At 34.6% G+C, this 13597-nt stretch overlaps 1 protein-coding gene across 2 annotated transcripts; it reads left to right on the forward strand.

Moving 5' to 3' along the window:
* The first annotated feature begins 9507 nt into the window (after nt 1-9507).
* LOC120088668 (mitogen-activated protein kinase kinase kinase 20-like) lies at nt 9508-11501 on the forward strand. Of its 2 annotated transcripts, XM_090306100.1 has the most exons (2): nt 9520-10683; nt 11354-11501. In XM_090306100.1, the coding sequence occupies exons 1-2, from the start codon at nt 9659-9661 to the stop codon at nt 11358-11360; spliced, it is 1032 nt and encodes a 343-aa protein (XP_090162226.1). In that variant the 5' UTR covers nt 9520-9658; the 3' UTR covers nt 11361-11501. The 2 variants fall into 2 exon arrangements, with proteins under 2 accessions (XP_038902011.1, XP_090162226.1); XM_039046083.2 differs by lacking the exon at nt 11354-11501 and having other exon boundaries at nt 9508-10925.
* Nucleotides 11502-13597: the final 2096 nt, after the last annotated feature.

A 13597-nucleotide genomic window follows, 5' to 3' on the forward strand; every position in this document is an offset into this window, starting at 1 on the left:
TATTTATGTACATTATATTAATCGTGTCTCATAGAATTGATTCCCTTTAATTAATTTAAACAATTCAAATTAATCCAAAATTAATTTATTCTCATTTAACCCTTATTGAGCTAACAAAGAGGACCTTATGGACCTGCAAATTAAAAGCTCTAATGATAAGAGATTAATTAAATAAATTTTTTAATTAAATTAATCGACATTCATTAACTATCGGTCACTCCACTAAAGTTTGACAGTTGCACTATTCGCACTGTAGATATATTTCTATGTCCATTGGATATAACCAATCAATAATAAGTTGACCATGAAGAATCTCATATCTAAGAGTTCCATGAGCACGTTCGGATCGCTCTGATCTCACTGTAACCAAAATACACATTATACATTAAAAAAACATATAGTTATGCAAACAAACACTAATTATCGGCATGCTATGAACAACAAAATAACAAGAGAAAGAGTTCCAAACCAGTTGAAGACAATTTTCACACTTTGAAACTCAATGCAGCAGAACCCTCCAAGCGATCTACCAACGGCCAGCAGCAGCGTCAACAATAATAGCACAAACAACCGCACGAACACGAACGCTGTAGGGACGACACCACCACTAAAGAGCTCCGGGTATTCTCGAGTGAAAACCCAAAGGATGGTCTTTGGTGAATTTAGTAGAGGAAGAAGGAAACACGAATCATGTTGGTGATAAGAAAGTGGGAGGGAAAAAGACGCTATCGCATAGCAGACTGCTTATCGTTTAAGAGAAGCTACACGTTCGTGTAGGATTTACTAAACGATTGTTTAGGAAATGGTATGCGATCGTTTAGTAAAATCAGCACACTATATGATCGTTTAGAGAAGCTGTGCGATCGTGTAGGCGACAGTGTGCAATCGTTTAGGCACGAGGTGGACAATCGTTTAGGCGGAGAGGACTATCGTATAGGCTCTCGTTTTACGTAAGCAATCGTTTAGATTTTCACCAACGCGCGCTCTCTTTTTCTCTTCGGGTGATGACAATGGGCGATTCAAAAATTAAAACCTTTTTCATTTTAATTCATCGGTTACAATAATTGACAGATCCCACTAACCCACGTCCAAACGTGAATTTTGGATTAATTATCATATAATTAACCAACTAATTAATTAATAAATATAATCATATTATATTTTAGTTTGATATCACATATCTACTATAGTATTTTCTCCTCTACTTGATATAAATCATATTTATATCTAATTTCCTCCAAAATAATGTATTTCATACATTTAGCAAATTATATCATATATAATTAACCAATCCAATTATATCATATATAATCGAACTTCCTCTTGTCAATTTGAACATTTCAAATTAACCCAAACACTGGTTCTCGACTTAATCCAAGTTACCCAGTGGACCTAATGGACCTGTGGCTCGAAGCTCCAATGGTCTGTGAATAGCTGATTAAATTCTTTAGCCACGAGATTCACCATCTGTTAACGGTCAGGCATTTCACTAAAAACCAACAGCTGAACTCTCTTACCATAGATATATTTCTATGTCCATCGGATATAACCAATCATGAGTACGATGACCCTTCACAGATGCTTGTAAGTACAGCTGAGCCAAATTATCGTTTTATCCTTGTAGTTACATCTCACTCCTTAAGTACCATTGATTCCTCTAATGAACAATATAACATAGTCTAACTATGTGTGAACACCTCTCGGGCCAAGAGAAGTTGTGTGGCGCCACATCGTTCAAGCCCCGAAATTAGCCCTTAAGGGAGTTATCTATCTACTCACCTCTGCCTCGGGGAATGAGTGAATTCCATCTTGTGTAGTTGAGTTCCCAACTCCCAAATCAGAAGAATCCCTAAAATGGTAGGTTTGAATCGGCAACCTGACCACTTGCACCCATACAAATTAAAGGACCGCCCTCAATGGCAGGAGTTCCCTACTCACTCAGGATTGAGGTCATGTTACCTAAGTCATCCTAGTGAAGTGAAGTCTCTGTCATGAACGGTGTTATATAACGAGACGTTAATACTTTGTGGTCAGGTTTTATACAAACTCTTTGTATAGGACGCCCCCGCTCGCATGTCCCCAACACGAATGATCAGGATCAGACCACCTGTGACAAGTCACAACACATGTGACCATTGCATAAAGAGGGCCGCATCCGTAGCGTTACCAGGATATATCCATATACTACAGACCATTTTGGTTATCATTCAAGACATGATCCACTTGTATGTCACCACATACATGCTTGAGTCACATACAGATAACCAGGGATTTTATGTTTATTGGTTTGTGGTAAAGCAAATAAAACAAGTAACTGAGCAAAATACAAGATGTGAAGTAAATATCATATATTAACAACACAAGCGTCCGTACAAACTGTTTACAAACTACAAGACACGAGACTTTAAGGCATCAACCCCAACAAACCATTCACAAATTTCTTGCAACTATAGTTGGGTCAAAATTACCGTTTTACCCCTATAGTTACTTCTAACTCTTTGAGTACCACTAATCCATCTAATGAATAATTAATCATAGTCCAACTATAACTAGACCCCTCTAGCCAGTGAGAGAGTGAGGTGTCTCATTGTTTAAGACCTGAAACCAACCCTTAAGAGAGTAATTTATCTACTTACCCTAACAGTGGAAAAAGGTGAATTTCATCTTGTGTAGTTGTGTTCATAGCTTCTCAGTCGGACGAATCCCCAAAATGGTCGGCATATTGAGCCGGTGTGGCTATCCAATCTCATCCATATAGATCAGAGAACCACTTTCATGGACAGAAGTTCACAACTTACTCAGGATTAAGGTCAGATTACCTATGGTCATCATAGTGAAATGTAAGTCTCGTCAAGTAACGACATTATAAAGAGAGACTAATATTTCGTGGTTTGGTCATATACAAACTCTTTGTACATGATACCCCCACTCACATGTCTCCACAGAACGATCAGGATTAGATCATTTGTAAAGCTTTACAATATTTGTAACTTTTGGGTTTTATGTCCTAAAACTCGCAGTTTATAAAATGATAAACATTTTCTATAATCAATAAACTTATTATTGATTTTATAAATTGTATACATGAAAGTCTAAATCCAATAAACTATGACCCATGACTATTACATGAGTACATAAACTTTATGTGGAGACATAAGAGTGGATTAGGTTCGAGTAAATAGTCAAAATGATATATAGTGCATGAATAAGGTTGGGTACCTTATTCTGGTAACACTATCATATGCAGCTTACTCTGTAGTTGTTACAAAGAGTTGTAAAGTACTACATACAATGTGATCCTAATTTGTACACGTTATGACATGAGGAGTGGGGGCGTCTTATGCAATGAGTTTGCATAAGATCGGACCAAGAAATAATTCACTCTTACTTTATAATGTTGTTTACTATATAAGACTAACTATTTCACTTAGATGACCTAGGTAGCTCGATCTTAATCCTGAGTTAACTATGTACTCCTGTTTATTCAGGATTATCCTTATATTTTTATAGGTGAGGGTTGGCTCAACAGCGTCGGCTCAATAAGCCTTCCATTTCAGGGGTAAGACCTAATAGATAGCTGGAGACATAGGGTACAAAACGGAGTTCACGCTACCCAATTTAGGGATGGAAGAAAGGTTGATCTCTCAAGTACTCAATCCAAGTCTTGAACAAGGGGTTTTACCCTCTCACTGAGCTGAGAGAGTTTGATTTAGTGATTGGATCACAAACTAATTGTTCATTAGAGGATCAGTAAGAACTTAAAGAATAAGAAGTAATCTTGGGGGTAAAACAGATATTTGAACCCAGCGGTTATTACGAACAATATGTGAAGGGTCGATTTGTTATTGATTATGCTTAAATCACGTGGACATAATATATCTACAGTGAGAAGAGTGCAACTATGGGCTTTAATGGAGTGACACATTAGTTAACGAATAGGGGTTAATTTGGTTTAATGAGTTTAGCCAATTAATCTCGGATCATTGGAGCCCAAGATCTATAGGTCCGCGAGGTCCCCCTACTAGCTCGTAAATGGACTAGCTCTAGAATATCGTGATAATTTAATTTGAAACGTTCAAATTAGAATTAAGGGAATTAGTAATTATATCAAATATAATTACTTCTTTAATTTGAGAATTAAACGGAATAAGAAAATTTATATTTAAATATGATTTAAATATATAAAGATGAATATGTGTAAAAATTAAATTAATATTTGATATTAAATTAATTAGTTTTATTTAAAAATTAATTTATGAAATTAATAAGATTTTCAGTTTTAAAATCAAAATTGATTTTGATGGAAATTGAAAAATTGGCATAATGCATAAATGGAAAAACAAGTTTTTTCATTATCCATCTTCTACTTGCTCACACAAGATTTATCACCATTGCCTTTAATTACTCCAAGCATGAGCTGCAACTCATGCAGCTCTCTTTCTTGCATGATGGTCTAAGATATATTGAAGAGATTGGAGTGAATTTGAGGCATGCAATCAAGAGAATTTTAGCTGAAAATTTGTGGTGAAGAAAGTGTTCTTCAATAAGATTGTTGTTGTGAGCATTTCTCCATAATCTATTGACTCAAGCTTGTTTTAAGTCTCACAACTCAATCTAAAGCACCAAGAGAATAGTGGGGAAGATCTCGAGGTGGTCTGCAACAAGATTTAGAGAAGATTGCAGCTGGAGATTGAGCTTTGAAGAAGTTCTACAAAGGTATGTCATGGAACTCACTTGATTCTGCATGCTTTATATTTTGCCAAAATTAATGAATTAAAGTGGTTAAATGATCTTTGTTGCTTTCCTTGTTGCTGATACAATCCTACAGTAATAATTACAAAGTGGGTTATATCCGTAGTATCACCAAGATAAGGTACCCAGCCTTATCCATCTACCATAGACCTGATTATTACTTAAATATGATCTACTTATATGTCACCACATATATATTTAAGCTACATTAAATAACCTAGGATCTTAGTTTATTGGTTTTGGGTTAATGCGAACTAAATGTCAAATAAAATAATATTTTATTTTATTAAATAAATAATTTGTTTGTACAAATAAGTTACAAACTACGAAACTACGAGATTTAGGTATCAACCACAACAGTAGTTACATCTAACTCCTTAAGTACAATCGATCCCTCTAATGAACAAACAGTTTATAATCCAACTATAAACTAATCCCTTTCGGGCTAGTAAGTGGGTGATGTCTGATTATTCATGACCTGGAATAATCTATCAAGGGAGCAATTTATCTACTTAGCCTTAAGACGGAAAGAAGTGAATTCCATCTTATGTAGTTGTGTTTTCAGCTCCCTACTCAAACAAATCTTCAAAATGGTAGGCTAATTGAGTCGGCATATCTAGTCACTCTCATCCATACAGATCAAATGATCACCTTCATAGACAGGAGTTCACAACTCACTTAAGATTAAGATCAAGTCACCTATGGTCTTCCTATTGAAATGTTAATTTCTTCAAGTAACGACATCATAAAGATAGACTAATCATTTTGCGATCTGGTCTTATACAAACTCTTTGTATAGGATACCCACGCTCATATGTCTCCACATTAATGATTAGGATCACGTCATTTGTAACACTTTCCAACTACTATAACAATTTCAAAGTGGATCGTATTGTAGTGTCGCCAGGAAAAGGTACTCAATCTTATCCATATACTATAGACCATTTAAGTTATTACTTAAATATGATTCACTTGTATGTTAACCATATACATGTTTAAGTTACATAAAAATAAATTTGATCTTAGTTTATTGGATCGAGTTAATGAAAACTAAATGTCGAATAAAATAACATCTTATTTTATTAAATAAATCATTTGTGTACAAATAATTATAAACAACGAAACCCACAAGATTTAGGACACCAACCCCACATAGTGATCCCTAAATTATCCATGCAATGACTCCATCAAACCCTGTGAGGTTGATTTTAGGTTTTGTTTGGTTCAAGCTTCACAATTCTTAATCCCTAGATTATCCATGAAATGACCCTACCAAACCACATGATTTTGATTTTGGGCTTTCCTTGGTTAAAAGGTTATAGGATTCTTAATCTCTAGATCATCTATGGATGATCATATCAAACCCTATGTAACTTACTTTAAGTTTTCTTGGTTCAAAGGCTCCAAGGTTCTTAATACTTGGATTATCCTTGGAATGACCCTATCAAGTCCCCATGGACTGATTTTGGGCTTTTGTCAAAGGCATATTATCCTTGTATATGGTTTGAATAACTTTTAATCCTTATGCATGGATAATGATATTGCGTAAATGTCAAAGTGAGCTTAGGTCAACGATAGTTATCATGGGCTTTCTCTTTTGAGGTTGGAGGTTTGATCCTCATTCCCACAGTTGTTGTACTAAAAGAAGAAAAAATTGCGATATATTGACGATTTCTGTAAAATCACAAATCTGATAGAGATATTGGGGGGTAAGATATTTTTTTTCTCGAAAATTCAATATTGCCAACATCGGTAATATATCTTTTTAGGCTAACATCTTTTGCAACTCAACAAATCATGGATATTTCGTAAATATATCGCAAATATTGTGGATATATCGTGGAAATATAATGAATATTTTGCCTACGTGTCATTTGATTATCTCTATATATCGGGTTTTTTTCTTTTTTCAATATTAAGCTTTTTCAACGTGCTACCTTTTCCAATTTCAAATTTTTTTCTCAGTTTTTAATTTTTTTTTATTTATTTATTTTTTTTTTTAAAAGAAACTTTCATTTTCAAACAAACTGAATTTAGAAAAACCACAAAAAAGACTTCAACCATGTCATAAAGCTGATGGACTAGAAATTAGTCATTTGCTAGAGAATCTCGATTCACATATGCCACACAATATTCCAACCATGACCATAGAGCTTGTGGACTAGGAATTAGAACAATAGGAAAACCTTTCATTTGTAGAAAATCCACACATGAAGATGCTCAGATTGATGTTAACTCAGTTGTTTTCAAGTATGGAAGGGATGAATTTCAATCGTCAATATGGACATGGTCAATATGTCTGTAACAATAGTAATTATGGCTATTCTCACAATAATTATAGTCATCCAAATGATTATGGTTTCTGAGGTTATAGTGATGGGTTCAACACGTCGAATTATACACGAGGATTACAACTTCTTCGTGAAAGTGATGAAGACTTAAATTCGTAGCCTCTATATTATCTACATTCTTCAGAACATCCTCATTTGAATGTAACATGGTTTGATTTAAGGTATCCTTCTATTGCCAACATTGGGGTTGGCGTTGAAACTCATTGATGCATACTTCTGATAAAACCCGAATATATTGAAAGATAAATGGTAACGAAAATACAAGATAAACCAAGTGTTCGAGGTACTTGGACGTTACCTAATCTTGAGATGCTCTCAAGCTCTACTTCGTATTCCAAAATATTGCTTATCGTCCCTCTTCCCTACTCACTGTTTCTATAACCAAACTTCCCTAATGAACTTCTCATCTAATTACTAGGGTTGGTGAAATTCCCAATGGGGTCGGGTCCCCATGAGGCAGGGAATCCCCGATTTGACTGGGGATGGGGTCAAACCGGAGAAATTTTTTGGGGCCCCGTCCTCGGACGGGGTGGGGATGGGAATGGTATCCCTACCCCGACCCCGACCCCGATTAGATATATTTATATTTTAAATATTTTATAATATATAAAATAACTTATTTATATGTATGTCTATAGTGTATAAACTTATAATGTTGTGGAGCTCAATATTAAATATCTAAATTCTAAATCTAAGCCCAAAAGTCAAGCCCAAATTTTAATCAAATTTTAAATAAATTTTTAATTAAAAAAATGGGGAATCCCCATGGGGACTCGTTTCCCCGATGGGGATGGGGGAGAATTTCCCCCACGGGGCCGGGGACAAGGGACGTCCCCCTGCCCCGGCCCCATTGCCAACCCTACTAATTACTAATATATCCCCAGTATCCCTCTAATACCATTCCTATCAATATCCAATTATGTTAGAAATTTTGAACATACAAGGACTCGGGATCTATATTATGTCATTATCAAATTAATTATGCTAATGTTGGGCTAGTACCTCCTAAATCATATGTCTATTATTGAATCTTGTATTTGACCTCCATTTGTATCACCTAGGCTTTATGAATAAAATATTCCGTTCATAATCATTTTTGGATCTTCATTATTATCTATTATTCCACTGTCAATCATATTTGGTTTCTAATTATTAATCTATATGCTTAAAGTCATAGTTTATTACTAAATAATTTTGTTTTAAAAATTCACTAAAAATTTTACAAAGGGTTTATAAATTTCTGTGATATCCATAATTTTTTTTGGAATATCCATAAATCTATATTTTACACCGATAACGATATTGTGTGAATAATTTGATATGTTTGAACCATTCTTAAATTTATATGTAGTAAAGGACTTAAGATGAAATTTAATTTAATTTTAAGATTTTTTCATGAGAAATTAGCTATTTAAAGGAAGATTCAAAAGACCAATTAAATTATGATTCACGGTTTTTTTTTTTTATTAAAAAAACAACCATTTAATTGAAATTTCTTCTTAAAAGAATTGTTTCATTTATTTTTTTATATAAGAAATAAACGAGGAATAATTTTTGCGGAGAACCTGACCTCCCAGGAAGAAATCTCCCTCCCATAAATTAAACAAAAAATTTCTTATGAATAAGGAATAAAATAGTGGAAATTTAAAATAGTCCAAATGGTTTGTCCAAATCTGGAGATGAACTAGTTATCGAAAAATCAACAAGAAAATTTAAAATATATAATTACACTAAATAACAATATCTTTCGAAACCTTTAATTTAAACTTTTAATGTAACAAATTTAATCTCTTAAATTAGATATCGATGGACCATATCTACGTCGGTGTGTATTTAATCTTTAAGTTTTTAAAATTATTAATTTTTTATCTATATATTTTTTAAGAATATAAATCTATTAACCACAAAATTAAAAAATGAAGTGTTTTCCATAAAATTCAAATTAAATTTATTAGATAGATTATCTTTTAAAAGTTTCAAATTTGTAAATAAATATCAAATACAAAATTAAAAGATCATAAATCAATCAAACACAGTTTTACACCATTTAGAGATTGAACTTATAATTTAATCCTAAAAATTACAAATATTCGTAATGATAAAAGATTAAAATACCATTTTGAATTTGATTTATCTAAAAATATCCTAACTAAATTGAAAAAGGAAACTCACAAATCATATATTTTAAGGAATGAAAAAAATGAAAAGATAAAAGATTTAAAGTATGACAAGATTTAAATACAAGAAAGATATTAAATAAAATAGGAAAAATGAATCAGGAGAACTATCCTTAAAATCATGTATTCAATGTAAATAAGGAAAATAAAAATAAGGAAACCCCAAAAATCTCGGTTGGCGATCATGTGCCATAAATACTTGTAAAAATTCTTTCCATATCAAATCAACGGATCTTCGGCTTAACGCTCCCTTTCCTTTGTGGAATTATTATTTTTCAAAATCCGTTAAGCTCTAAATTTCACCTTCTTCCCCAAGAAAAACCCAAACCCTTGAAATTCAACAACATTCAGATTCAATTCGACCATCCAGTTTCATCAATGGAGTGGGTTCGAGGAGACGAACTAGGCCGTGGAAATTTTGCGACGATTAGTTTAGCCAAATTGACAAAAGGGTTTGATCAGTTCCCGCCGTTAATGGTGGTCAAATCCTCTGTTTCTTCTCTATCCTCTGTTTCGCTCAAGAACGAGAAGCAAATTCTCGATCGGATTGGGATTTGTCCACAGATTATTACTTGTTTTGGCGATGGATTCAGTGTTGAGAAAGATGAGGAGAAGCGTTATAATTTGTTCTTGGAGTATGCCAATGGCGGAAGTCTTGCGGATGTTGTGAGAATCCATGGCGGCGGTGGGTTGCCGGAATTCGATGTTCGAAGGTACACCAAAGCGATTCTTTGTGGACTCCGGCACGTTCATGGTAATGGGTTTGTTCATTGTGATTTGAAGCTTTCGAATGTGTTGGTTTTTGGGAATGGTGATGTTAAAATCGTTGATTTTGGGCTTGCTAAAGCGGCTGGAAAAATTACGGCGGCGGAAACAGAGGAGAGATTGGAATGGAGAGGAACTCCGATGTATATGTCGCCGGAGACTGTTAACGGCGGTGAGTATGAGTCGCCGTGTGATATTTGGGCGTTGGGTTGCGCCGTCGTGGAGATGGTGGCTGGAAAGCCGGCGTGGAGGGTTGGGCCGGAAACAAATATATTTGGGCTGATGATGAGGATTGGAGTCGGAGAGGAAGTACCGGAGATACCAGAGAATTTATCGGCGGAAGGGAAAGATTTTATTCGGCGGTGTTTTGTCAAGGATCCAAGGAAGAGATGGACGGCGGAAATGCTTTTGAATCACCCATTCGTCGCCGGTGCCGGTGATACTGTTACATTGAAGGAAGCGACAGAGTCGCCGACGGGGCCTTTCGACTTCCCGGAATTTGTTTGTTCCGACCAAGGTTCTGATGAGTGGAGTTTCTGTTGTTCAAATTCGTCACCGGAGATGTTGAGTAGGGTCCGGCGGCTGGTGACAGGGGAGCCTGTGGATTGGTCTGTGATGGATAGTTGGGTCACAGTGAGGTGATCAAATTTGTGGGAATAAAAACAATTTCTTTCTTTCTTTCTTTCTTTTTTTCTTTTTTGATAGATGAGAGGAAAATAGATTTTAGGAAAAGATTTCGGAAGTACATATATTTTTTTAAAAAAAATAGTATGAGAAGCTGATAATGTTTTGTTCCACGCTACTGATTGTGAGACTGTTTTGTCATTATGTATATAATTATTAGTATAGTGATAAACCACATAGCTATTGAAGTTGGAAATTGTATAAAATTTTGCCCTTTTTTTTTTTATTCTTTTTCCCTTACTTTAATTCCTAACAAAATCTAGTAGACGAAGACCTTATTGAAGGGAAATTTGACAAAAATGACTTTTTCAAGTTTTATTTTGTAAATTTAGACCCTTTTTACAAATATTGTTTTTTTACCCTACAATTTTTCAAACAATATAAAATTACTATAATGCCCTTGAACCTTTTAAAAGTCACAACCCTCCCCCACCCGTTTGGCCTTTTCATTTCTCATTTCCTCATTCGGATTTTTCATCTAATCAGGTTTGGATTCCCATTTTTTCACTTCTCAGATGCTGGAAAATGATTATTTTAAATAAATGTTAGATGTGCCATTTTCTACTTTGTGAAACATTGTAAGTATATTTTTTGGGTTTTGAATGTGAGTTGCATTGTTTGTAGGTTATAAATTGGATGATGTGGATATGTGCCATTTTCTACTTCGTGAAGCATGTAAGTGTATTTTTTAAGTTTTGAATGTAAGTTGCATTGCGTGTAGGTTTTAAGTTGGATGATGTGGATATAATGCATTCGTGTGACATTTCTTCCATTTTATAAATCTTTTTGACTTAGAACATCATGTTCGACGCTTTTTCTGAACGTTTTGGACCCTAAAAGTTAAATTTTTGTCCATAAAAATTGATTTTTTTTTCTGAGAAAATCGGTCTCTACCCGATCGGGCTTCATACAAGGCTAACTAGATATGTGATCGGACAAGGATAATGAAAAGACGAGGGGGGAAGACAGGTGTCCGGTGTTAGACTGGTTGGATAAATTGAGATCTTAATCGAGTATGGGCGGGGTTGGGCGAAAAATGAGGGGACTAGGCAGGAAAAGGCGTAGGGGAGGGGGAAATTGGTCTCTACCTTATTAGATATAAACACGTCACCAACTTTTACGTCTTCAGAAGAATGAGACTGACTTGGCATGATGATTGTGCTACTAGATGGATGTGATAAGTCACGACCTGTTGCATGTGGAATATGAGACGAGCCTCCATAGTCTTGGATTGTTCGTTCTTCTGCACAAGGTGTATGATGAGTGTTAATTTTGGGTTCCTCTCGATCATCCTTCTCCCTCCAAGACCAATTATTGAAATATTGACTTGGGTCATCATCCCCTGAGTTATGAGTCGCCAAATTGCCAGGCGACGAAGTAAGTGATGAGTTAAAACATGTGAGGGAAAATGGACTATCCAACTCCATATTGTAATGTACTAGCCTAGATGTGGAAGAGATTTCTTCAGTTCGACACTTTAGAAACGTCGATATGTAAAGAGATATTACTGAGACCTCTTCCCATGTGAGGAATGTGTATAAACCTTCATCATTCCAAATCACAAGCGTAGGGGCTTTGGATTTCAATTGAAGTATATATCTTATAACAACATTATACTCAATTGAATTTATACCATTTATCCTATAAACTTCGGTCATGAATTCATCATCTGTCATTCCAATATCAATGTCAAACCCCCACGACTCTCCTCTATCGTAATCCCTTTTCCTTTCATTCCAAATGCTACCAAAACAAATCTCAACGTGAGACATTTTTTAGTTTTATAACAAAAGTGTATTAGTATAGTTAAGAAAAAACAAAATAAAAAATAAAATTAAAAAGAAAAAAATACTTTACTCGGTTGTCCACTCGACCGGGTACAACACCGGGCCGAAAAACAACAAACATATACTCCATATACGCCCGACCAAGTCTAGAGTTACCTCTACCCGGCCCTGGACCAGTCCATATTCCCAACCCATTTCCTATCTCATACCCAGTTCCTATCTCACGTTCTCCTATCCCATACTCGGTGAATACCCAATGACGCCTAATCGGGTAATTTCAACCAATTTTTTTTCGCACCCAATGAAATCCGATTGGGTTTCAACCAATTTCTTTTGTACTCAGTGAAGCCCGATCGGGTATCTTAAAATTTTATTCATCACACTTTTTTTTTTAAACTTATTTCAACAATTATTTTGTACCTGGTGAAGCCTGGCCAATTTCCTTTGTACCCGATGAAGACCTGGTGAAGCCTAGCCAGTATCTTAAAAAAAAAGTATTTCTGCCTTTTTTTTTCCATGCATTTTTTTTTTTGTTTTAAAAAAACTTTCAAATGCAGGGGTTTTATGGCATTAAGGATAAAAAAAATAATAATAATAAGAAAGGAACAACCCAGCAAGCAGGCATAAATACAAGCAAATGAATTCTCACATGAAAGAAATTATCGAACTATTGAATACGTACAAAATGAAATACATACCTTCTTACGGAGTATACAAAATTACAACTTCGTGAAATACAATTTTTGGACTTGACGAAAGATTTTTCGTCCTTGGTGAAAATAACTTTTTGTGGGTTGTAAAAAAATAATTTTGGTGGAGAATTTTTTGTAAACTAATTTCAGTTGTATAACAATTTTTTAGTTGTAGGTTGGTGGATAATTTTTTGTGAATTAATTTGGTAGGTTGGTTGTTGAAATTTAAAAGTGGGAATTTAACAAGGACCATAAAAGTAATTGTACGACAAAAAATTTTCATGCTTACATCACTTTCATCATCAAGGAATAAAAAAAACATATTTTTTAAAAGAGTCAGAAATACAAAATCAAACTCCAAAATTGTCATTTTTTGTCAATTTTCCATT

Source organism: Benincasa hispida, chromosome 10, assembly GCF_027475165.1.
Source record: "Benincasa hispida cultivar pf3 chromosome 10, pf3_genome.v1.1, whole genome shotgun sequence".
NCBI lineage: Eukaryota > Viridiplantae > Streptophyta > Magnoliopsida > Cucurbitales > Cucurbitaceae > Benincasa > Benincasa hispida.

Excerpts from the sequence above, each read along its gene's own strand:
- LOC120088668 (XM_090306100.1), top strand. The coding sequence starts at position 9,659 with ATGGAGTGGGTTCGAGGAGACGAACTAGGCCGTGGAAATTTTGCGACG.